Genomic DNA, 25992 nt, shown 5'->3' on the forward strand with positions numbered 1-25992 from the left:
TCAACAAGGGATGAGTTGCAAGACAATTATGAGAATAGGTGCATTGGTATTGTTCCCTGATTTTGAGGGCATTCAATGAATGTACATGTTTTTCTTGTATCACCAACTGCATTGCAAACGTTGCTTTCGTTAATTCACCACTAACCACTATTTAGGACACTTATCAGTCACTTATCTGGTACGAAACTACACGATAACGAAAAATAAAAGCAAAAGTCAGGTAGTGGTAGAGCTCTACATGGAGCAGGAGCGCAATTTCTAGCTGCTGCGCTGTCGCTGAAATATTACGTCATCTGACATTGGCAAGGCATGAAGCTTTGAAGTGAGGTATGTTCCACTCCGATTTTGCCATATTTGCTTATTGCAATCGGACTTTCAAGACACTTACTCCTGCTACAAATTTACGCTACCCAACGAAGTATATAAACATTGTATATACCCCGTCTGTTACACAGCCTGTTTTACTTGTATAGCATGTAAAGCCAGTACTAGCGATGCGTTAGCTAGTTAGCCGAAATGTTAAAAGGTTGCACATTTATTTCAAGTGCCTTGTTTGCTCCATCTTACAGGTACCATGGCATTAAAATGTATTGGAACGGTGCTTTGTGAACTTGCAACAGGGGCTCAACACAGAGCTTTTAGGTAAGTAACGAAAACATGCACATTATTCAGTGTTGGGTAAGTTACTCAAAAACTGTAATGCATTACTGATTACATGTTACTGACTTTTCAAAACAATCTCTTACACTACAATATTAATATATTTAAAATATAAGGCATTGCACTACTTTTGCATTAGTTTAGTTACTTTCGCCAAAAGAACTGTAGGCCTAAATATGGATCTGGCTATTTGTTGCAGTGTAAATCAAGCTCTGAGTCATGACTTTTTCACCTCCCATCCAGGAGGTGTTTTTGGCAGCATGCAGACTAAAAACTAGCAGATTCAGGAATAGCTTCTCTCTGACCCACCACACTGAATATCGCTAAAATCCAGGTCATTGTAATGCATTGTAACTTCAGTTATTTAGCATTGTAACTAAGTAAATATTACAGATTTTGCCCCGTATTGCCTTACATTACTGCATAGCAGCAGAAAGTAATGATTTACTTTTGTAATGCATTACTGCCCAACACTGTGCACATTATAGCCAGGACGGTTGTCATTCTGAACATATCCAACACCAACTGTTGTTGGCGTGGGTTAGTATAATGCATGATGCCACTATCTATTGCACTGTTGTGTAAGGTAGGGCACTTGTGCCGTTGTAGTTGGCCATTACATAATGTGTTAAGGTTCCCTTTTTCCCAGCAAGGTCAGTTCATGCTTGCATGTATGAAGAGTGGTGCGTTTGTCTGTCTGTGTGGGCTATCTGTATTAGAATAGAAGGCTTTGTGTGGGCTTTCGATTAAGTTCCTCTACTCTTCTCTCTGCATCAGCTTGTCAGCTGCCGCTGCAGCTATTCAGAAGATGACCCGGGTAAGAGTTGTGGACAACAGTGCTCTCGGGAATACGCCATACCATCGTGCACCTCGAGTCATCCATGTGTACAACAAGAACGGGGTAGGCAAGGTTGGTGACCGAGTCCTGTTGGCGATCAAAGGACAGAAGAAGAAGGCCCTCATTGTGGGACACAAGATGCCTGGTGCAAGAATGACTCCTCGATTTGATTCCAACAATGTTGTTTTGATTGAGGACAATGGGAATCCTACAGGAACAAGAATCAAAGTGCCCATCCCCACACATTTACGCAAAATGGAAGGAGACTATTCAAAGTTATTAGCTATAGCACAGAAGTTTGTGTAGCAAGATGGACTGTGTGTTGAGCGGATGCTGACTTATTTGGGTATAGATTGAAGCCCACCAGCTGGGATGACAAATCTGTGTGATGAGGTCCTTTAATAATTTATGTGAAATTTGCCATTTTTACTGTAACAAGAAATAAATACACATGATGACATCTTGTCTTATAAATGTGAACCATCTCCACAGTCCTCCACAGCAGTTGTTCCCAACCTATGGGTCGACTCGGGACCCAACCTATGGTTCACCAAAGATCCACAGAGGGTCGCGAAGCCTTCTTGATTTTAAGGGGTTTCATTTTAAATACCATATATAGCCCATGTTGAATAAATGACAAAGCATTTATTTAACAAATATATGCATAGAAGCAAAAGTATGTAATGCTACATTAAACATTTATTCTATATTTGACCAAATAACTAAAATGAGTTGTTGCAGGAAACAGGGGGTATCATGTGACTCCCTCTCCTGCGGGCACTCGCGTGGTTGTTTCACCAAAGCGTACAATGGTAAAAACATGGGTCCCTGAAGAAAACGGTTGGGAAACACTGCTCTACAGAGCCTGTACAGCCGTGGCCTAGTGGTTAGGGCAGCCGTGGCCTAGTGGTTAGAGAGTTGGGGTGCATCCCAATATGTGTCCTTGCCTCCTCCACTTGTGCTTGTCTCCTCGTCCCGCCTCCTGGCCCCTCCTCCGTGGAGAAAACGATAAAGTTTCCCAGCTGTCAGCCTCGGCACAACAACTTTTGAGGGACTGTTTTTCATTCACCATCCCAATTGCAAATGAGAAAAAGACTTTACAATTGAGCTTTTGCAAGATATTGAAATATAATGCTGTTGTCAGTGATGTCATCATGACGAGAAGCAAGTGGAGGAGGCAAGTGGAGGAGGCAAGGTCACATATTGGGATGCACCCTTGGTCTTTCTATCTAGGGGTTGCAGATTCAAATCCCCCCCTGACCTCTCCCTACATCTCCATCCATGGCTGAAGTGCCCTTGAGCAAGGCACCTAACCCCACATTGCTCCTGGGACAGTAACCAATACCCTGAAAAATAATAACTGTAAGTCGCTTTTAATAAAAATGAAAGCGTCAGCTAAGTGCAATGTAATGTAATGTAATGTGGAGTTTGACAATGTCATTTCACAAGTGAAAGGCCAGTGATGAGAGGGGCTTCAGAATTATTCTTTCAGTCAATCCTTTAATGCCTTTTTCAAGTTACATTCAGATAAGTTTCTGTTTTCGTGCCAACCGTTTACTTCATAAAACATTAGGCGTACTTAAGTAACAATCTATAGTAAGAATGTGTCCGCAGTATTTTGAAATCTTGCAGCAGAGGCATAATTAACAACTGTGTCTCATATCAGCTGTTGGGCAAAATCAGTAGTACCAGATCCACAGACAGCTACTGCCCCCTGCTGTCTAATGGCTGTATTTTATTTGTAGGCTGCATGAGTTGTAGCCTACTACTGTATCTCTTCAGTCATTTAACAAAATGGCAATCTGTGACATAACTTCATGTAAATGAGGAATTTTGACTGTCGTACTGTTGTGTCAAAACTTAAAATTTGTTAATACACAGTGAACGGTAAAAAACAGTGTCAGCTTATACCAAAAAGAAAAGCAACAAAAGTACAACGGTTCTTCAACTGACGCAAGTCTAACAAAATCTGTTAATAAAATACGTCTGTGTGGTTGTTAAAATCTATACTTTAACGGTGCAACTAAAAAGCATTTACAGTGCATAGAATAAAAACAACCGTGCACACTCCTTTTCACCAAGACCATGCAAACCAGTTTTAAGACACTGCGACATCACTTGTACTGCTCCTCATCATCCTACAGTACTTGTAGGACTTCAGGGTTGTTATTTTTTTCCAACATTGATTTGCTATTCAAGCTAACAGCAAAAGCAGGGCTATACCTTACAATAACACAGCCAAAACAATCCTATCGACCAACTTCTTTCCAACTATTGACCAGCTATCACCAGAGCTGTTAGGACATGTGGTTATTCGTGGCCAGTAAGACATTGGTAGGCACTGTGCTGAGGTAAGGTTGGGGGGATTATACAGTGAGGGGGTTATTGGCTTTGCAGGCAACTCTGGGTTTCTGAATTTAGCTTGTTCCTCATCCCAGGAGGGCTGGTCCATCTTCAACCGCACATGGTCATGTAGAGCCACTGTTTCAACAAAGAGAAATGGGAGTTTAAAATATGAGGTCCACAATTTAGACCATGGGCATGGTTAAGTGTAAAAAATTATTTTTATTTTTTTGGGTTTTTTTTAAGAAAGGGGGGTTATCTACCTCAGTTAGATTCATTTCGGCCACCCCGCTTCCTTCTTTGTCCAAATCCCGGAAGGAGCCTACAAAAGACAATTAGTAGGCAGGCAAGTCTCATCCAATGGATCACTTAGACAGGGGCATGATGACATGGTGGCAAGTCAACACAGCACAGTTGGTTTCACAAACTTGGTAAAATAGAGAAATATATATTACCGAATTATAATGCAAGTACCTTTTTTATTTACCGGTAAGTATAATATAAGTAAATAAGATAAGTATAGCATAAGATCATTAATTATGTAGAAATAAGTAATTATATCTATATTAGCGATAAGAAATAAGTAACTATACTGTAGCAGTGCATGTCTATATTGTAAACAAGATGGAAATAATCATTAGAATGAACTGCTAAAGTACTTACGGAACATGGCTTCCAGCTTTACAAGGCAACAGATGAAGTTATCAAAGTCGATGACCTCATTCTCTGCATATCGAGCAACCAAGACTTGGTTCAGTCTGTTGTTGAGTTTAAAACCTGAAGGAAAATGGAAGAAAATATTTGAATGGCTCTTGTGAAATTCATGATAAACTATACATTTTTTGTGTGTGTGAGTGCGTTACAATATGCAACCTTGCCTCCTCCACTTGTGCTTGTCTCCTCGTACCAGGATGTGATATGTCATGATGACATCACTGACCACAGCATTATATTTCAATATCTTGCAAAAGCTCAATTGCAAAGGGATGGTGAATGAAAAACAGTCCCTCAAAAGTTGTTGTGGCTAGGCTGACAGCTAGAAAACTTGATCATTTTCTCCACGGAGGAGGGGCCAGGAGCCACAAGCACAAGCGGAGGAGGCAAGTTCGCATATTGTAACGCACTCTGTGTGTGTGTGTGTGTGTGTGTGTGTGTGTGTGTGTGTGTGTGTGTGTGTGTGTGTGTGTGTGTGTGTGTGTGTGTGTGTGTGTGTGTGTGTGTGTGTCCAGGAAGCAAGGTTCACCAACCTGCTGATTCAACAGCCAGCCGCATCTCATACGAGCTCATGGTCCCTGATTTGTCAATGTCAAACTGTCTAAAAATAACCTAAAGAAAGAAAATCATACTTAATCTGTTTCCTAGAGCGAATTACGCAAAAGGCATGTAAATTATCGTAAAAGTAAATGATTGTGAAGGTGAGGGAGGTCACTCTTACCAACCACTTCCTGATTTTATTCCAGAGAAGCTGGAACTCCACCAACCCTAACCGGGCGCTGCCATCTTTCTGCATCAACATCCAGGTCAAGGGTCACAAGAAACAAATCAACTGCATCAAACACACAATTAATATAATTATGGCCAATCAATAAAAGAATGTATATTTGAATAACGATATATGACGACATTTAAAGGATACATCCATGAGGTTGACCATGGTCCTGCATGACTCCATGCTGAAGCCATCAGTCTGAAGGTCCTTGTCTGAACAACAACAACAACAACACAAACAACATCTCATGGAGCATCTTATGATATATTGACGTGTCAAATCTTGTGAAGTGGGGCTGTCTCAGGTTATGGGCAATCTACATTGAGGACTCACGTTTTGACACAACTCTGTTCAGAATGGTCCTGAGCTCCCGAACAGAGATCTCCATGTCCTAAAACAATAACAATAACGTTATGGGTGAAAATATAAAGACACAAGTACCACATTCTAATGAGACAAAGACAATTCAGTGATGATATGTTGGATTTTCTGTTTATATGTATAATTACATGTACAATAGAAGATACAGCACAGTTACAGTACAGAATTGCACATAATAAATAAACAAGACTAACCGCTCCTGCCAGTTGTGCAAACATGGCCTTGAAACCATCATCAATGTCATCTTCTGTGATGTCCTAGACATGGCAAGAAATCATGAGCAAAGGAACAGTCTAAGATTGGTTTGTGGGTGAACATAATAGTAAAGCTTTCTTTCAGGATCATCCAAAAAAAGTGCATGCATACAGTACCTCATCTTCTAAATCCGCTGAGATCTCGTCATCCAACTCCCTGTCAAAGGCATTGAAATACAATCAACATACAATCGACATTTTCAGTGTCATTTCAAACTGATAACCAAAAAGCTTTTAAAGGAACAGTCCACCCTTTTGTGATTTTCACATATTTGCAATATTTCCCAGCATTATTCATAAATGTGCATATAATTTTCGTCTATGTGTTTCCATTGCCTAGTTTAACAGTATAGTCAAATTCAGCGTAGAAATGCAAGTCTATGGGGGCAAACAAAACATCATCAAATGTACTTACAAAGTACTTTAAAATGAATGTAAAATTCACCAGAGTGCAAAACAGCTATTTAATGCTGTCCTGTGATCATTTGTGGCTTGTTGCTAATCCATTCACTTCCAGTGATTATGCTAAGCTATGCTAATAATTCTGATCCAATAAATCTAAGTACTGAAAAAAACTGAGTAGAAAATGCACATTCATGAATAATGCTTGGAAATACTGCAAATATGTGAAAATCAAAAACGGGTGGACCTACATACCGCCATTCAGACATTCCGACATTCCGACATTGACTTTTTATTGCAAAAAAAAACAAACATTTTTTCCAGCTTGCAGGAACTGTTTTCAGACCCTACATGTAAGGGCATTTGGACCGTGACAAAATTAGACACTAAATTATACACTAATCCTGTAATTGCGCTGTCACTCTCTCCACTTCCGCTCATGTAGCAACATTGTTGCAAATGTCAATTGAGTTAGAACGTTGTTCACGCGCCTTTACGTACTTGCAACAATGTTCAAATGACTCGAAATGGCTCAGAATGACTAAATACTGTCGGAATGGCGGTATGTTGGAATGGCCGGTTGCCCCCGAATCATTCAGTAGGTGCTGGCTGATGATACTCACTCTGTCTCGGACTGCTTCTCGGTGAAGACCCTCAGCACAAAGTCGGCCTCCTTGCTGGGCTCGAAGGTGGAGGGCACGATGAGGTACTCCCCCGGGGGCAGCCTCAGCCGCGTGCTCACCTCCCTCAGGTTGATGAAGGTCTCGGAGCGCGCGGCCGACGAGTGGGTCAGGAAGAAGTTCTTCTTCAGGTGCACGTTCTGGCAGCCCGCAAACTAGCGGAGGAGGAAGAGGACAAGAGAGGAGAGGAATGCTGTATGGGACAGGGGTGGGGAACCTATGTCTCGAGGGCCATTTGCGGCCCTTGAGGTCGTTTTATCCGGCCCCCGATGTAATTTTAATGTTATGCAGCTTGTGTTTAGCCGGATCACGCCGCACTCTCGATTAAAAGGTGCCAAACATAAACAAAAACTGTGTAAAATTGAAAGAAAAGGAGCCCTGAGGAAGGTCAGTAGACCGAAAGCTTGGCCTATTATTAAAAAGAACACAAAGGGGATTTAAGTGTGCAGACATTTTTCTTTCAATTTTACAATGTTATGCAGCTTCACATGAAATATGACATATTTTGTAATGGAATCTTAGAAAATACATTTGCTATACAATTACGTTATATTCAGGGGACCTAGATAAGGTGGGGTCTGTTTTGAAGGTGGCTGCCTTCAATATAGGCCTAAAGTGCAGGGGAAAATCCTGGTTTGTGCTCATCGTACGGCCCTCGGAGGACTTTTATGGCCCTCGGATGAATTTGAAGTGGCCCCTCAAATGAAAAAGGTTCCCCACCCCTGCTGTAGGAATATGTTCAGATAAGGGTGAGAATTGTGGACAAAGGTTGACTGAAGGCTTGAAGAGCGAGGAGTCAGCCCACTTAAAATCCTTTTTTTCTTGATGTTTTATTCCATGGCAGGATTGCGTTTCGACCACGGTCTTCAGTGTGCAATTTTAAATGTGTGGACTCCTCACTCCATACCTTAAGTATGATCAGGTAAGCAGGGGCCCCACTAAAAATGTTGAGCCCCATGAAAGATTCAAAGTTTGGGCCCACAAAATGACAAATTATGTTATCAGCATCCTTCCAGGGCCCTGTCAGTGCTGCCGGGCCCTTAGAATCTGTAACACCTTTCCCCCCCTCGCGGCACCCATGCAGGTAAGCCTGGGATGGTGGGGCAAGGGCTCTATACACGGGCAGCAGCGGATGCGGATAACAGTACAGGTGTTTTAGAGACATATTAGTGTACATTGGCATACTGCAGTTGGCTGGGGCAGCTCTGTTCCAAACCACTAGTCGACCAATCAGAGTTATGTACAAGATCGATTAAGTTTGGGGGATGGGACCACTGATCTCTGTTAACCCTTTTATGATTACACATAACCCCAACTTCATCCATTACATCTCTTGATGATTGGTAATCTGTGCCTGATGAGGACATGTCTGATGATGCACACGAGCCAGATGATGTTACACAAGCAGCTGTAAGCAGTCCATACCTCCTCTGGAATCTGTAGAACAGAAAAAACACAACGACAAATTTAACACAAATAATTAAATAAAATAAAAGTAAACTATTAATAATTACTACATTCAGATCAGCGCAGGGGCCTATACTACAAAGCTGGTTCAGGATAAGTTAAGTTTGAGTTAAGAGGTAAATCATGTAATAGAAGAGCCTGGAGTCCTCATTTTCGAAGAAAAGCTCTTGTATTACCTCTTAACTTAACCTTAAAGGGACACTGTGCAGGAAAGGGTCAAAAAAGGTACTGCAACTATGCTGCTCATTGAAACTGGGCTGTCTATTGCCAAATTTGATCTTTACATGAAAGTTTACTAAGTAATAAACAAATATTTCCTAGTAAGATCCAAGTAGAGTCATTTTTGCAGCTAAAAATGGCTATTATTGGAAATTCAAAATGGCGGACCATGGAGAAGATCCCCCTTTTCATGTATGAAAAGTGCAATTTTTCCAGTCATAATGAATACTTAGAATTTGATGGTGGTGGTAAGTATTCATGAAAAAGGTAACATTAGTGAATGGGCAGCATGAATTCTGGAAATAAACAACTAAAAATCTCACACAGTGTCCCTTTAACTTATCCTGAACCAGCTTTGTAGTATAGGCCCCAGCCAGGAATGTGAGCAGCATAACATAGCCATCCCACTTGAGTGCGGCGAGAGAGTCACCTCACCTCGTAGATGGCGAAGCCGATGGTGTGCATGTCCTGGCCCTGTTTGCGGTGGCGGCGGCGGTCCTTCTGCATCAGAGCCACCAGGAAGCTGCAGGCCACCTCCTCGTCCTCGGGGTCATCGTCCTCCTCCAGCAGCGTGATCTTATACTGCGGGTTGATCCAGAACGTATCTGGTGGAGAGAGAGAGGGTACGTTCCAATATGCGACCTTGCTTCCTCCACTTGTGCTTGTGGCCTCGTACCAGGAAGTAATACGTCATGATGACATCACTGACAACAGCATTATATTTCAATATCTTACAAAAGCTCAATTGTAAAGTCTTTTTCTCATTTGCAATTGGGATGGTGAATGAAAAACAGTCCCCCAAAAGTTGTTGTGGTTAGGCTGACAGCTGGGAAACTGTATTGTTTTATCCACGGAGGATGGGCCAGGAGGCAGGGTGAGGCCACAAGCACAAGTGGAGGAAGCAAGTTTGCATATTGGAATGCACACACAGAGAGACAATGACAGAGAGTGTGTGCAGGGTAGAGATGATTAATGAGATTTACGCATTTTTGACAGGATCCAGAAGATCATACTGGCTCGTTCCTTTCAAAAGAGCCGTTCAGAAAACAGTCCCTTTTTAGCGTTTTTTAATTATTTATTCAGTACTAAGAAGATAGCTTTTTGACTCCACCTCTAGGTCATTTTGTCCAAACAACTGATTGTCCTCCACCTTTCACATCAACAGTATTGTCAACATTGTAACAATATTGTGCTTTGCAGTAATATGTACACAATAACTCATAACATATTTCAATTATTGTAGAGGTGCAGTGCAGCTGGATATGCAGGTATGCCTTGTGTGGTCTGTAAATTGGGGCAGGGGGGATTAATGAATGGGATTACTGGGTTTAGAAACCGATGTACCTGGTAGCATAGCATATGAATGTTACAGTAGGTACAACCTCCCATAAGGATGCTAAGGCCCAGGTCACATCAACATTCTTTTCCTCTCATTCTACAAGTTTATGTAATACAGTATGGAAGTGTAATATGTAATGCCTGTTGGCGTGCGCTACCTCTCTGGGGTGGTTCCTGCAATCCCCTGCAGTGCTGCCTGTGTGTGTGTGTGTGTGTGTGTGTGTGTGTGTGTGTGTGTGTGTGTGTGTGTGTGTGTGTGTGTGTGCGTGCGTGCGTGTCTGTTTGCGTGTGCGTGTGTGGCCTCACTGGGGTGGTTCCTGCATCCCCCCGCGGTGCTGTGTGTGTGTGTGTGTGTGTGTGTGTGTGTGTGGCCTCACTGGGGTGGTTCCTGCATCCCCCCGCGGTGCTGTGTGTGTGCGTGCGTGCGTGCGTGCATGTGTGTGTCTGCGTGCGTGTGTTGCCTCACTGGGGTGGTTCCTGCATCCGCCCGCGGTGCTGCCTCGTCTCCAGGAGCCGTGGAACTTGATGGTGTTCCAGTGGCTCATGCCCTCCCCGCTCAGCGCATCCGGCGTCAGGTTGCAGATCTCCAGCCGAGAGAACTGCCGCAGGAACTCATTAAAAGACATCCTGGGAGGAAAGGCACGCACAGTTTGGGGAAGTTATGGAGCACGCTGAGAATGCGCTGTACTGTATGTATTTATTTATTTATAGACATTGCGTCGAAGTCATTGGGTTGAAGTCCAGTTACAAAACAAGCTGAAGAAAAAAAAAATTACGACCAGGCATGGATTCTTTCTTAAGAGAAGTACTTTACCAAAACTCTCCATCTTCCAAGAGGTCCTCTCTTTCAGATGGGTCAATCTCATCCCATTCAGATGAGCTGAAAAAAACAACAACTGAGGTTTAGGTGGATACAACAACACATAAAAAGTGTTGCTATTGTCCTGAAAAGTAATTGTCATGTGGCAATATCAGTTGGCTGCAGGCATCTTTGACTGACCAATAGCAATACTTGATTTGACTGTCGATACTGAACAACTTACAAAATGGCAGGGACTTTGGTCAAAAAAGGTACTGCAACAATGCTGCTCATTGAAAGTGGGCTGCCTATTGCCAAATTTGATCTTTTCATGAAAGTTTACAAAGTAATCAACTAATATTTTCTAGTAAGGTTCACTGACAGTCATTGTTGCAGCTAAAAATGGCTATTTCTGGAAATTCAAAATGGCGGACCATGGAGAAGATCCCAGGTCAAAAAAATGTGTACTTAAGTGTACTTTAAATATATTTAATTTTCTGAAAGTATATTTTAAGTACACTCTACTTATCAAGTACAGTACTTAAGTATGGTATTTAAAAATATACTTATAGTTAAGTGTATTTTAAATATATTTTAAAATAATTTGTATTATTAAAGTTATGTACTTAAATATAGTTTTATCAAATATACTGTTAGTGTATTGTACTTTAAATGTATTTTAAGTATATTTGTATTTTAAAAGTAATGTGCTAAGTGTAGTATTGTCAAATATACTATTAGTGTATTATATTTTAAATGTATTTCAAGTCTATTTGTATTTTAAAAGTAATGTGCTAAAGTGTAGCATTATAAAGTATACTATTAGTGTATTATACTTTAAGTGTATTTTAAGTATCTTTGCATTTTAAAAGTTATGTACTTAAGTGTAGTATTATAAAGTACACTATTAATGTATATATATTGTAAGTACATTTGTATTTTAAAAGTAATGTGCTAAAGTGTAGCATTATAAAGTATACTATTAGTGTATTATATTTTAAGTGTATTTTAAGTATCTTTGTATTTTAAAAGTTATGTACTTAAATGTAGTATTATAAAATACACTATTAGTGTATTGTATTTAAATGTATTGTAAGTACATTTGTATTTTTAAAGTAATGTGCTTAAGTGTGGTACTGTTAAATATACTTTTAGTATATTCAATTTTAAGTCTATTTTAAGTACATTTGTATTTTAAAAGTAATGTGTTAAAGTGTAGTATTATAAAATACACTATTAGTGTATTGTATTTAAATGTATTGTAAATACATTTGTATTTTTAAAGTAATGTGCTAAAGTGTGGTATTGTTAAATATACTATTAGTATATTCTATTTAAATGTATTTTAAGTACATTTGTATTTTAAAAGTAATGTGCTAAAGTGTAGCATTATAAAGTATACTATTAGTGTATTATATTTTAAGTGTATTTTAAGTATCTTTGTATTTTAAAAGTTATGTACTTAAATGTAGTATTATAAAATACACTATTAGTGTATTGTATTTAAATGCATTGTAAGTACATTTGTATTTTTAAAGTAATGTGCTTAAGTGTGGTACTGTTAAATATACTTTTAGTATATTCAATTTTAAGTCTATTTTAAGTACATTTGTATTTTAAAAGTAATGTGTTAAAGTGTAGTATTATAAAATACACTATTAGTGTATTGTATTTTAAATGTATTGTAAATACATTTGTATTTTTTAAAGTAATGTGCTAAAAGTGTGGTATTGTTAAATATACTATTAGTATATTCTATTTAAATTTATTTTAAGTACATTTGTATTTTAAAAGTAATGTGCTAAAGTGTTTTATTAAAAAATACACTATTAGTGTATTGTATTTAAATGTATTGTAAGTACATTTGTATTTTTAAAGTAATGTGCTTAAGTGTGGTATTGTTAAATATACTATTAGTATATTATATTTTAAGTCTATTTTAAGTACATTTATATTTTAAAAGTAATGTGTTAAAGTGTAGTGTTATAAAATACACTATTAGTGTATTGTATTTAAATGTATTTTAAGTACATTTGTATTTTTAAAGTAATGTGCTAAAGATTGTTTTTTAGAAAATACACTATTAGTGTTGTGTATTTAAATGTATTGTAACTATATTTACAAAATAAATAAACTAATTACTGGCCAAAGTACAGTCATTTTCCTAGCAAAAAAATGTCTATATCTGGAACATGAACAATTTATGATGATGATGAATGACTCCCCTTTTTCCAGCATGAATTTTGGAAATAAATTACAAAAAATCATACACAGTACACCATTATAGTAATGTATGGTATTAGAAAATGTACTGCTAGTTTAATGTATTAAACTTTGTTCTAAAAAAATGTACTCAAACATAGTGTTAGAAAAATATACATTATCAGTTATATATACCTAAACTTTATTTTACGACCTTTACAAATATGCATATTTTTTTGCATACTTGCTATATTGCCTTTTTGACACTAATATTAATTGTCTTTAATGAAATGTACTCACTTATAAAGATTTTATGTTATTTTTCTTGTTGTCTTGAACCACTTCAAGTGTATTTTAAGTGTATTTGTATTTTTTAAAGTAATGTGCTGAAGTGTTGTATTTGAAACATACTGTTAGTGTAGTATATTTTAAGTGTATTTTAAGTGTATTTGTATTTTAAAAGTAATGTGCTAAAGTTTGGTATTAGAAAAAGACTATTTGAAACGTACTTAAAGTTAAGTATGATTTTAGTATATTACGTACACTTGTACAAAGTTTGATTTTTAGTACCAAAAAAGTCAACTTAAAATGTGTGTTAAAAGCTCTACATAATCATATTTCAAGTGTATTTAAGTATAAGTTGTCCAAAAATAACATTCTTTAAATACACACTTTTGAAGTATATTTTAAATACAAAAATACATACTTATTAAGTATATTAAGTACACTTTTTTCACCTGGGTACTTTTTTAAACCATCATTTTAGTGTATTTTAACCTAGGCTTATTTATTCATTATGCTTTGTAACATTAAATAACCTTCCACCTTCCATTTTGTTAATGTATTTTCATGGTAAAAAACACCATATTGAAGAGCACAAACAGATCTTTAAAAAGCATGTAAGGCCTTACCTTAAACGTTTAAGCACAATGCTGAAGTCTGTACTTAAGTTGGGTTATTAGTGTATTAAGTGCACTTTAAGTGTACTTTTTGGTGCACAAATTAAACATGTAAAAGTGTCTTTAATTCGATAAAAGCATACCACCACCAATGATTTCTAAGTATTATAATTAAGTATATAAAAGTATACTTAAAGTGTACTACTCAAGACTATTACTTCAAGAACGTAATTGTGCCAGTCAAAGAACAGGTAGTTGTGGTCTAGTGGTTAGAGTGCAGGTCTGTGGTTCAGTGAATTGTGGGTTCGAATCCTGGTTGAGGCAGTGGTTGTTGTCTGAAGTGAAGGTGAAAGGAAGGTTCATGTGAATGGCTGATGGTTCTGAACAAGACAATGTACAATGGAAATGAGTAACTGAGGATTACATTAATGTTTTTTTCATATACTTTTGAAATATATTTAAAGTGTACTTAAAATAAATATATTTGAAATGTGCTTAAAGTAAAATCTACTTGTAGTATACTTAAAATACATTTAGAGTCAATACACTTAAAATGTACTTAAAGCGATTTTTGTGAATATATTTGAAATGTACTTAAAGTAAGTATGTTTTTAGTATATTAAGTACACTTGTACAAAGTTTGATTTTAGTACAAAAAAGTCAACTTAAAATGTGATTAAACTCTACTTAATTATATTTCAAGTGTATTTAAGTATACTATAAGTTGTCCCAAAATAACACAACTTAAGTATGTACTTCTGCAGTATACTATAAAGTACTTTCTCATGACCTTTGAAATAGATTTCTAATGTACTTAAAATGTGCTTATCCGCATGCTAAAGTTCACATTAAACACATTTTAAAGTGACTTGGTTAGTATACTTATAATGTACTTAAAGTTAAATATATTTTTAGTATATTAAGTACACTTGTACAAAGTTTGATTTTAGTACAAAAAAGTCAACTTAAAATGTGATTAAGCTCTACTTAATTATATTTCAAGTGTATTTAAGTATACTATAAGTTGTCCCAAAATAACACAACTTAAGTATGTACTTCTGCAGTATACTATAAAGTACTTTCTCATGACGTTAAAATAGATTTCTAATGTACTTAAAATGCACTTATCCACATGCTAAAGTTCACGTTAAACACATTTTAAAGTGATTTGGTTAGTATACTTATAATGTACTTAAAATTAAGTATGTTTTTAGTATACTAAGTACACTTGTACAAAGTTTGATTTTAGTACAAAAAAGTCAACTTAAAATGTGATTAAGCTCTACTTAATTATATTTCAAGTGTATTTAAGTATACTATAAGTTGTCCCAAAATAACACAACTTAAGTATGTACTTCTGCAGTATACTATAAAGTACTTTCTCCTGACGTTAAAATAGATTTCTAATGTACTTAAAATGCACTTATCCGCATGCTAAAATACACATTAAACACATTTTAAAGTGACTTGGTTAGTATACTTATAATGTACTTAAAGTTAAATATATTTTTAGTATATTAAGTACACTTATACAAAGTTTAATTTTAGTACAAAAAAGTCAACTTAAAATGTGTTTAAGCTCTACTTAATTATATTTCAAGTACATTTAAGTATACTATAAGTTGTCCCAAAATAACATTCTTTAAATACACACTTTTGAAGTACACTTTAAATACAATAAAACGTACTTATTAAGTATATATTAAGTACACTTTTTTTTTACTTGGGATCCCCCTTTTCATGTATGAAAAGTGAAATTTTTCCAGTCATAGTGAATACTTTAAATTTGATGGTGGTGGTGAGCAGCCGACATCCGCACAGACATTGGCACCGGTGTGCGGGTTGCGTTGAAAACTGTGGAACTTAACATTGGCAGAGCGGTGCTCCGCACTTTGTCGGAACCAGTGTGCGGAGGCCCTCACAGAGGGATTGGTCCTCATACTCACTTGTCACTCCAGGCTCCAGTCCACTCCACCTGACCCCATGGGTTCCTCACACGGATCAACCTCTCCATGCTTCCTCTGAAGTCCACCTGCCAGAGAAAAAGCAGGAAATAGCAAAAAAACATCCATGTTACACTGTATTCATGTAATTGATGAAGTACAATACCATAAAAAAGCAGAAAATATATGCTATCCTGCAGTCATTACCACATTATTATAATGTAAGCTATGCACGCTTAAGTTTAATATGTCTGCTACCTCTTTGAGGGCGGTGACTGAGTAAGCATGGCCCTTCACCAACTTCTTGAAGGTTACAGCTTCCATGTCAAAGGCACTGGTGATCTGCAGGGCACAAACATGCAACAAATCATTGTGTACACTGTTGAGCCATTTTGCATACTTTTTACTTTTGCAGCATTCATGTGCATATGCTGTATGTAACTAACGAAGACATGTCTCAGACGAGGGTCTCAATTCGTGAAAAGGAGACACACATCATTCATAGGTGTTGAATTCCAAAGACTTCAATTGAACATGATTAACAGATGGCATACTGTGAACTCAGATGGCATACTGAGCAAATTAAGGTACATTAAAAAGGTGTAATCCATGTGCTTGTGGCCTCGTGATGACGTTGCAAGACGACAGAAGTTTAATTCAATATCTCTTATTCTCTTTTGCAATAAGGATGTTGAATGGGCAAAAGGCCCCCCAAATATTCTTGTTGCTAGGCTAACAGCGGGGAAAATGTATTGTTTTCTTCATGGAGGCTGGGCATCAGCGAAACGCGAGTCCACAGGCACAGGTTGAGTTGGGATACTGAAATATACCCCTATTATCCTTGAAACTCTCCCTGTGTGACTTTCATTCATGTTTACCCAGATCCCCAAAAATGTCTCACATCAAGCACTCACATCAATGGAGCAGCCCAGCAATGAGCCCCTCTCCAGGGCTTTGCCGATGATGCGATACAGGTCCCGCGGAGCCTTCCTCAGCTCATACATCTCCGACACGCCTCCAGTGAAGTCCTCAAACCCTTCAGTGGTGGAGCCTCCAGACAGGGCCTCATACGAGCCGTTCAGCCTGTCAATACAGAAAACAACCATCACTCTCATCGTCATTACAGTATGGTATGATAATTATTATCACCATAAACCCCATCATGGCTTGTTTGAAATAATCTTGTTGGCCAGTGACTGCAGTCTACAGTGCATTCTACACTGGAGTTAGTGATGGTTTTGGACCAAACGTCTCTCACTAGCCTTTCATGTGGTATGCTGACGTTTAAATTCGATTTCTCCTTCATATTGTCCAGCAATTTCACCATCTTTAGAGAATACACTATGCCGGTTAGCAGATGTGATTGATGATTTCAAGCACAAAACATGCTCAAAATGCCTGGAAGCACTAAATCCCACCCACTTTGAACCAAATTCCATTGATTTCTATGGCCATAAATCTGCAGAAAAACCCGACCAAATGCCCTTTTTTTACCCTCAGACGGCTATCCTAAGCTGCCCAAATTGGGTGGGAAACCGCCCAAATTGGCAACACTGGGTGTAACACATAGGGAGCTCCTACTTGGCATAGGCCTTCTCCAGCAGCGCACTCCAGAACTCATTGCCCTCGGCGGAGTGCACAAACATCAGCTCGCCGTCCTTCACTGGGAGCCGGTCATCGATGACCACGTCCGTCCACTCTCCAAACTGCCAGAACTGAAGGGGTTAAATAAGAAGAACAAAATAATTACACACAAACACAAGTAAACATTTAAATGAGGGACGTAACAGGCACATTCTAGAGTTCATCTCATTTCCCTACATGTATAGAACAAAATTCTTGTTTCCTGGACATGCTTCACATTTTCAGTAACATAATTAGAACCAAAGGGGTGAGCATAACTAAACATTAAACACAGAGATAGGTTAAACATAGAATGGACATTCGAGTGCTCTTCTTATCCCCTAGACTTAGACTCGGAACATATTTTTCACATATTCAGCTACAAAATAGTTTGAAAAACCTAAATGCAGCTCACCAGAACACAAAATTATCTGGTAAAAACAACCACTACATGTGAGAGCTCCCTCTGTACAGCACGATGCTGCTTTGAGATGCGGGCCCAGGTACCTGAAAGTGGAAAATTCCAGCATAGTCCTCCTGAAAGCTCTGGCCGTGCGGTACCACTCTATGAAGCAGCGTCTCGTTGAGAGTAAGGGAAGCGATGGCAGCCAAAAGCCAACAGTCACCTTAGGTAGTAGAAAAAAGACAATCAGAGAAATAAACAAAGAGAGGTAAACAGACCACCCGTCCACCACCGTGCTTTATGTATAATAATAATCTTACTCCCTAATGACTATGCATTACCAGAAATGTCCACAAGGGGGCGTATAAAATGGTTGAAGCCAACTAGGGAAGCTTAACTGAGGCCTACAGAGAGGCCTGTGTGTCAGAGCAGCACTGAGCCTTCCCTGTTTAGACCATCCTGAGGAATCTGCCACACTAAAAGGAAATTTCCACACACAGGTAATTTTTCAGCAACACTGCAAAGCCAGTGTGGTCTTATAAGACCAAAATGAGATATAAAGCAGCCGTTATCAAGAACTCTGGGGAGGAATGGCATAGAGTCACTCTATGAAGCGAATCAATAATTCTCATGTGACCTGATGATAGTATCTGCACTAGTGCCCTACCTAGTCTCAGGGCCGATGACAGCTTTGCCCGGGCTCAGGACAAAGTCATCTGAAAGGGCCCCTCAGCCCAATAGATACAATGTAATGAGGACCACATTTTTGAGGCCCCTCTCTCCCTGGGCCTAGGACAACTGTCCCCTTTGCCCCCCCTGCCAGCACCCCTGTCTACTCTACTTGCCCCATGTGCCCAACCTACCTCTAAAGTACAAAGTGAGTGATCCGTGGGGAAACTGCCAGAGTGACTCATTACTCCGCTTGTCCCACCCTGGGCAGCTATTCAAACACTGCTCTCCACTCTGACTCACAACATACTGCAGAGGAGGACACTCTGGCAACGCATCTCATCTCACTATCTCCATTTCAGCATAGGGTGTTGTTACAGTACTACCAGTCCTAACATGTTCCATGGGAGTAGTTGTGCAAAACACATTATGTGGAAATGTTGAGACAGATAGTTCTGGTGGGAAACAGACACATAGTATAGATCATCGTCCCTGGCTGCGGATGAGAAAGAGGTTGAGCTCACCAAGCGCTCCCTGGCAGATGTCTGTCCTGGTGGCTCCACCCAGAATGAACTGAGGGTCATCTGTCAGTTCCTAAGGGAACGATAAAAAGATTTTAATAAATGATTATTTATTGCTCCGCTAACACCAATCAAAGTAAAACTGTCATCATTTGGCACTAATTCAAATACTCATGTCAAATATCCTCCATAAATCTGAACGGGAAACAAATTGCTCAGACTGGAGAAGTCAGTCTATGAACATGAAGTTTTGTTGAGAAGCTCAACAATAGAGAGAAGTGGTGCGGTGATTTCCCTAAAGGTTGTCTAAAAATGCAACTGCAAACGGAGAAACCTATTGTTCAGCTTTGAGAAGTATTTTGTCCTTCTTATCTTCACTATGATGTACGTAGGCGTTTTATGTTGTCGTTGTAAATGGTGGATAGCAGAGAGGGCAGCGGCTGAGCACTAGACTGGCGTTGGGAGAGAGCAGCAGCTGAGCACTAGACTGGCGTTGGGGGAGAGCAGCAGCTGAGCACTAGACTGACGGGGGTGCTGCATAGCGCCAACAGCTGTAGCGGGCTGCAGACAGAGCAGGCTAGGGAGGGCTAGGGTGCCTTCCATTATCCTCACTCCCTTGTGCTTGTGGCCTCCACCAGACGTCGCAAGACATCATTTACAACAGAAGTTTAATTCAATATCTTGCAAAAGCACAATTCAAAATGTAATTTTCTCATTTGCAATTGGGATGGGAAAAGTTGTTGTGTCTAGGTTGGCAGTGGGGAAGCTGTTTCGTTTTCTCCACAGAGGCGTCACGTGAGGTGCGAGGCCACAAGCACAGGTCGAGGATGGCAGTTAGGATAATGGAATGTTCCCCTCTACGCTCTGCCCGCTGTCACGTTCACACAGCATGCTGGGAGGGCCTCCTCCTGTGACTAACCCAACAGGCATGTGTCTGTCTGTTCGTCGTCAGGCCAATGACTGCACTGGATGTGTGTCCACAAACTTCCCAGACTTCCTAGATACAGCGCTGTGAGTGAAACACATACTGTAGCAACTGGTGGAGAACATGGTGACTTGTGCGCACTGTTTACTGTTCACACAAACAGCAGCACAACATTCTGCAAAGGATTACTGTCATGCTAGTTGCTCATGTGTGGTACAGTATGAAACAATATGACGGCCAGCTAACATAGTATGATGTTTCTTAGGGGACTTTCCATAGATTCTGTTATCAAAAATATGTACTGTATATTTTTTTAAACTGTCTACCATTGAGACATGAGTGTACTAATAGTTATGGAGCAGCAGTACAATTGTAGCATGATCGGTTGGTGTTTCTTTCGGACTGTTAAGCAACAGGTGTGGATTGTTTTGAAATGAAACACTAGAACAGCAGAACTTGTCTCCAGGCGGTGTTGGTGCAATGCTATGACAATAATCCCATTTGTGGGTCATCCAAACAAATCCCCTTCTCCTCAATGCAGTTTTCACCACCGCCCACTTTACTCACACGGACTCTTTATACATGCAGGTCAATTCTCAGAGATGGACTCTAATGATCCATGCAAAGTGCATGATTGGTAGGTGTGTTTAAGTAATTGTTAAGCAACAGGTGTAGATTGTTTTGAAACCAAACACTGCATTGTTGGTTCAATGCTTTGAGAAAACGTCCCTTTATGGGTCATCCAAACAAAACCCTTCTCTCTTCCCTTACCTCAACTCTCTCTCTCTCATTCTCCTCTCTTCTCTACCCAAACCGCTCTCTCATTCTCCTCTCTTCTCTGCCCAAACTCTCTCTCTCTCGCTCATCTTTTCTGCCCAAGCCTCTGTCTGTCTGTCTGTCTGTCTGTCTGTCTGTCTGTCTGTCTGTCTGTCTGTCTGTCTGTCTGTCTGTCTGTCTGTCTGTCTCTCTCACCCACTCACCCAGCCCACCCCACCCCACCACATCTCCCCGCCTCCCCATCCCCATCCCTCACCGTGGGCCTCATCCACTCCACGTCGCGCGTCTTGGAGGAGTGGGGCGCCAGCTCCTTGAAGCCCAGCGTGGGCGGCTCTGCGGGGAAGCAGGGGTCTTCGAAGAGGCACCCGTTCTCCAGGCACTCCTGCCGCAGCGCCTCATAGTCCTGGTTCTGGAAGTGTACCGCCTGCTCGTTAGAAGAACCCATGCCCTCCGCCTTCAGCCGGTCCGAGCAGATGCTTGCCGAGATCCCTCCGTAACCGAACATACTGGGGCAGATAAAAATATACGACAGGCAAAAGGGGGGCTGATGTTACCACTTAGCTTAGCTCTTAGCTCTCTCTGTGTGGTGAGGTGTGGACACACTGGGAGTATAAATAGCCTTCCAGGCACTGTGGTGGATGGGGTGGCAAAGCAAAGAGCAGCACAGAGCAGCACACACACACAGGCAAAAGGGCGTTGAGGCTAGACTGTCAGCTGTGTGTGTGTGTGTGAGAGAGAGACAGAGAGAGAGAGATACAGAGAGAGAGAGAGAGAGAGAGAGAGAGAGAGAGAGAGAGAGAGAGAGAGAGAGAGAGAGAGAGAGAGAGAGAGAGAGAGAGAGAGAGAGAGAGAGAGAGAGAGAGAGTGAGTGAGTGAGTGAGTGAGTGAGTGAGTGAGTGAGTGAGTGAGTGTGTGTGTGTGTGTGTGTGTGTGTGGCTCTGGGACGCTGTATACATTCCCTTGGTTACTCAGTGGGGTGGCATTCACACCCACCCTAGCAGCTAGTGAAGAGCACATGTGTCACAGCCATGAATCCCTCTAGCAGCACAGTTTGAATGGAAACGGATACAAACAAAGCCCATATAGGACAATAACAAACAATAAGGTAGAAAATGATCTGAACATAGAAGAGATTGTAGTTCTACACTGTAAAACCTTGCAAGCCAGTTAAAAGGTGAGTTGCCCTGCTGTCTTAAGTTTGTAAGTTAACTCAACTCAAGACTTAACTGGAGGCTTTCTGAAGTTGCATTAACTTACAAACTTGAGGCAGCAGGGCAACTTACTTTTTTACGTTTAACTGGCTGCCATGTTTTGCAGTGTAGTTGAACATTGAAAGGAAAAGCATTGTAAGAAATAATGAAAATCATTGAAAGAAAGTTCCTGGTAAAGGGTGTATATAGAGTTTAAATCTAACAAGTTGTGAGTGATGCAATAAACAAGGAGTGAGAACATAAAAGTAGAACACAAGAGGCATGAAAAAAAATATGGTACCTGAGTATTTCTGGGGAAGCTGTGAGGAGCTTGAAAAAGGAAAAGGCATCACATGAGTCACAGTAACTCTGTCACCACAGGTACTGATTTTTACACTATGACAAAAATACACACATTTGAAACTATATATTGATGACGGAACTACCATCTCATCAGCCACAGCAGAAACAGGCTGATTCTCCCAAGGTCAGATGGGAGTTCTTGAAAATCTAGAAGCAGTTGGCACCGCCTCAAGTATTGACTTAATGTCACTGATCTCTTTCTAGATCAGACTGCCTGGATCCATGCGAGCAGTGGGGCACCATTGGAAATTTTGGGGGCCAACCGACGTCACACTTATTCATTATAAGTGTTGCATCAACCACCACCACCCCCCATAGACATACCCATCACCAGCACCTCTGCATGCAAGCCCCCCCCCCCGATATGAAAGCAAACAATTCACAATGCAGCCAGTGCATGCTGAATGCATTATGAACCTATCCTGCCGTGCGAGGAACCCCAGCACTGTAACAGTACGTATATGCACCAGGTCAGTAGCAAACTGCTGAAGTAGTCCCACACCGTCCCACATCTCTGGCCATTGTTATGAGGGGGAAACACAACACAGACAAGATCACGAGGGGTTATAATGGGGTTACAACCTAATACAGTGCCTTGTGTAACACTAATTTGCATTAGGCCAGAATATATAGCATCTTGTAATGCCCATTCTGGCAGATGGCTCCTGAAGAACGCCAATCAAATCATACACCCACACAGACAGTCTATTGGAGAAATTTGAAAAATGTAAAAATGTAAAAAAATAAATTAAAAAAAGTCACCCCCCCTATTGGTAGTTTCTTTGAAACCAATTTTTTTTCCCAAAAGTAACTATTTGAATGATTGATCTTTTTCTCAAGCTAGAGGAGTTTTAAACTGCATTGTCTCAGTTTCGAGCACTTTGGTGACCATACCCACTGTCTGTCCAGTGGACTCCTTATTTATCAGACGAGCAGGACTTCATTGTGATATTGATGATCTTAGAAAGACCACGAGAGTGGAGTGAAGCACTGGCCTGCTACCAGCCTTAATGGAGATGCAACAGTCGAGACACAGCCTCTCCCATTCATTAAATTACATTACCATCATTGAGCCATTGAGACATCGGCTTACAGCATCGTTTTATGAAATGAAGGCCCCACTTCATCTGGACAGCCTGTTATGTCATCATTAGTGCACAGCACACTAGCTATTGACCAGGTGCAGACAGACATCAATTGAGGAGTCAGGAAGGAGTGGGAATGCAGTCATGGTTGACATATCATCAGGCGTATCAAGTATGTGTTTAGGAATGAGTGGCAACCCAATCGTGGTTGGCATGAGAGGCATACCAAAGCTTTGCTTCACGGTCATTTCACGTGAAATCAGGCACTTTGGGGCCCAACCGACACAGGTTTTAATACAGCTTTGTTGTGCCTTTTTCGTGGTTGGCATGTGAGGCATACCAAAGCTTTGCTTCAGTTTCAGTGATGCACCTTGAATAAACCAGACTTATGAGATGTAGTTCACTTATCCAACATGATGCTGCCAGTTATGCTATGTATTGAAAATTATTGTAGGTGGGGTAGTAGTGGCCTAATGGTTAAGGATAGGAGATGGGCTTTAGATCAGAGGGTTGCAGGTTCCAATCCCACCCTTGAGGAAGGCACACCCCATACTGCTGCCGATACTATGTAAATAACTGTAAGTCGTTTTGGATAAAGGCATCAGCTAAATGTGATGCAGTGTTTCTCAAACTTTTTAAGACCGAGGACCACTTTGTCCCGCCGCAAAAATGTTCAGGGACCACCTGTCAACTGAATTGACAGTTGACGGGTGCTAATTTGACACTGTTAATTTTGATGCAGATCTACTTTTTATTCATATTACAAGGCTGTCTTATTGTGGTGACAATTATGACAACTTCAGCTATGTTTAGATTTGTAATGATGTTACAAATATGGCCTACTGATAGCTTGTCTTGGAAAAATAGAAATCCCCTCGTGGACCGCCTGAGCTGGTCCCTGGACCACACTTTGAGAATCATTGATGTAATGTAATGTAATTTTAGAACTTTCTTTGCAGTGTAAAGTATTGAACTTATTTCCACAACATGCGAAAGACCTTCCTAACTACTGTATATGTGACTTGGATGGCACTGAGCAGCTCGAAATAAAAGAATGTTAGTACATGGTCAGCAAAGCACACAGAATCACTGCGTTTCATTCCACAATCTAATACCACCTGTAACTCACTGGCCTATTAGTATGTATGAAATGCACACTCACAAACACAGAAACACACAGAAATGGTAGACGGCAGTGTCGTTAATATGCAACAGCTGTCTTCCCCATGTTGGTCTTTCATAGGGTTTCCTACCACATCTTTAGCCACACTTAAAGAAAAGGTTGCCATAGGGACTTTGCAGGGGGTTCAGCCGTTAAGACACTGTGACCGCACAAAAGGTGACGTCTCTTTATGCAGGTTGCATTGACATTTGGATAGAATGTACTTCCACAGTTTTTCTGCTGTATCACATTCTTTAGACATCTCAGAATAACCAAGAGTGGCCACCTCACAGAAACTGGGGCTGCTGACAGAGTTAGAATGCCGATCAGTGTTATTGACTGGCCCTGTGCTGTGGGCATGGGGGTGTGTGGGTGTTCAACAGAGAAAAGGATGGGGAACTGCTGATACATTCAGTCTAAGCAATGTTGTGACAGCCACATAGGGCCATAAGCTTCAACTATTCACCCAGGACCGGCATCATGTCCATGTCCTGACCTCATCAGGACAGGTCCAGGGCCCCACTGATGCAAAGAACACCCGCCCCTACTGCCTTGGCAACAACACCACCATGTAACCCACTTTCACTACAGTATGAAAGACAATAGTAGTGGAATTCACACTGTGGAATTCAAGCCAGCAAGCTTCTGGCATGCTTTTAACACATGTTGGGCATGAATTATTTTCTTTATAAAATTCTACAGTAGCATTAGTACAGTTAATACAGTAGTCAGTGAAGGTGTTAAGTAGCACAGATGTGTTACATTTTTGTTTCATATTGCCCACTACAACTTTTTACTATGTGTACAAATGGTTACAGTGTACATTCCAGCATAGCCTACAAGTGTACAAGGCTAGCGTTCAGTGTACAAGCGTTCAGTGTACAAGTTCTAATTGGACGGCAGGTGCACAATGTATCCCCAACAGAATCATAGCCTACTGCAAAACTGAAATGACAGTTTGGCGCACCGACAAAAAAAATCTCAGTAGCCTACTTTTAGCCGTTTGCTTAAAACAAACCGCAAGTTGTAAGACGGCTACTACTGACCAAATGTAGTGATTTTGGAACAGGCCGTCCAGCCAGGCGGCCGTAGGTAGGCTACTCTCATTTCACAGCTAACATTGGACCGCCTGGTTTCACTCAAATTATGCCATTCCTTTCAACTGCAAACCCGTCACGTATCAAGCGCTCTTTACACGACACACGCCAAAACTCACCGCTTTGAAAGGTCCCCGCAAAACCTTTCAGTCAGCCTCGTCGAATATGTTTTGGTGTTAAAGCTGTTAAATCTCAGGTCGGATTTAAGTATGGATAGCGTACCACCGCACACTTGCAGAGCGCTGCAGTAAAGCCCAACCCAA

The 25992-nt window shown here is 40.3% G+C and overlaps 2 protein-coding genes across 4 annotated transcripts; one reads left to right on the plus strand and one right to left on the minus strand.

Annotated features, from left to right (window-relative positions):
- The first annotated feature begins 217 nt into the window (after positions 1-217).
- mrpl14 (mitochondrial ribosomal protein L14) lies at positions 218-1958 on the plus strand. 2 transcript variants are annotated; one of them, XM_063190862.1, is made up of 3 exons: positions 218-327; positions 570-642; positions 1438-1958. In XM_063190862.1, the coding sequence occupies exons 2-3, from the start codon at positions 575-577 to the stop codon at positions 1802-1804; spliced, it is 435 nt and encodes a 144-aa protein (XP_063046932.1). In that variant the 5' UTR covers positions 218-327; positions 570-574; the 3' UTR covers positions 1805-1958. The 2 variants fall into 2 exon arrangements, with proteins under 2 accessions (XP_063046932.1, XP_063046934.1); XM_063190864.1 differs by having other exon boundaries at positions 326-418.
- Positions 1959-2978: 1020 nt separating this feature from the next.
- On the minus strand, positions 2979-25941 carry capn1a (calpain 1, (mu/I) large subunit a). Of its 2 annotated transcripts, XM_063191900.1 has the most exons (23): positions 25849-25910; positions 22324-22352; positions 21089-21338; positions 19134-19203; positions 18045-18163; positions 17496-17629; positions 16829-16997; positions 16173-16256; positions 15918-16003; positions 10886-10951; positions 10538-10698; positions 9169-9338; positions 8473-8484; positions 6991-7202; positions 6083-6122; positions 5906-5968; positions 5664-5721; positions 5478-5542; positions 5277-5345; positions 5089-5167; positions 4505-4618; positions 4105-4163; positions 2979-3979 (listed from the first exon to the last, which is right to left on the minus strand). In XM_063191900.1, exons 3-23 carry the CDS (start codon positions 21335-21337, stop codon positions 3953-3955), a joined length of 2106 nt encoding a protein of 701 aa, XP_063047970.1. In that variant the 5' UTR covers position 21338; positions 22324-22352; positions 25849-25910; the 3' UTR covers positions 2979-3952. The 2 variants fall into 2 exon arrangements, with proteins under 2 accessions (XP_063047970.1, XP_063047972.1); XM_063191902.1 differs by lacking the exon at positions 22324-22352 and having other exon boundaries at positions 25849-25941.
- Between the last annotated feature and the right edge of the window lie 51 nt (positions 25942-25992).

This window comes from Engraulis encrasicolus, chromosome 24 (genome assembly GCF_034702125.1).
Source record: "Engraulis encrasicolus isolate BLACKSEA-1 chromosome 24, IST_EnEncr_1.0, whole genome shotgun sequence".
Taxonomy (NCBI): domain Eukaryota; kingdom Metazoa; phylum Chordata; class Actinopteri; order Clupeiformes; family Engraulidae; genus Engraulis; species Engraulis encrasicolus.

Excerpts from the sequence above, each read along its gene's own strand:
- mrpl14 (XM_063190862.1), top strand. The coding sequence starts at position 575 with ATGGCATTAAAATGTATTGGAACGGTGCTTTGTGAACTTGCAACAGGG. Across the intron at positions 643-1,437 it reads GCTCAACACAGAGCTTTTAG|CTTGTCAGCTGCCGCTGCAG; the intron begins GTAAGTAACGAA and ends TCTCTGCATCAG.
- capn1a (XM_063191902.1), bottom strand. The coding sequence starts at position 21,337 with ATGTTCGGTTACGGAGGGATCTCGGCAAGCATCTGCTCGGACCGGCTG. Across the intron at positions 10,699-10,885 it reads TTGGAAGATGGAGAGTTTTG|GATGTCTTTTAATGAGTTCC; the intron begins GTAAAGTACTTC and ends CTTTCCTCCCAG. Across the intron at positions 5,543-5,663 it reads GAACAGAGTTGTGTCAAAAC|ACAAGGACCTTCAGACTGAT; the intron begins GTGAGTCCTCAA and ends GTTGTTGTTCAG.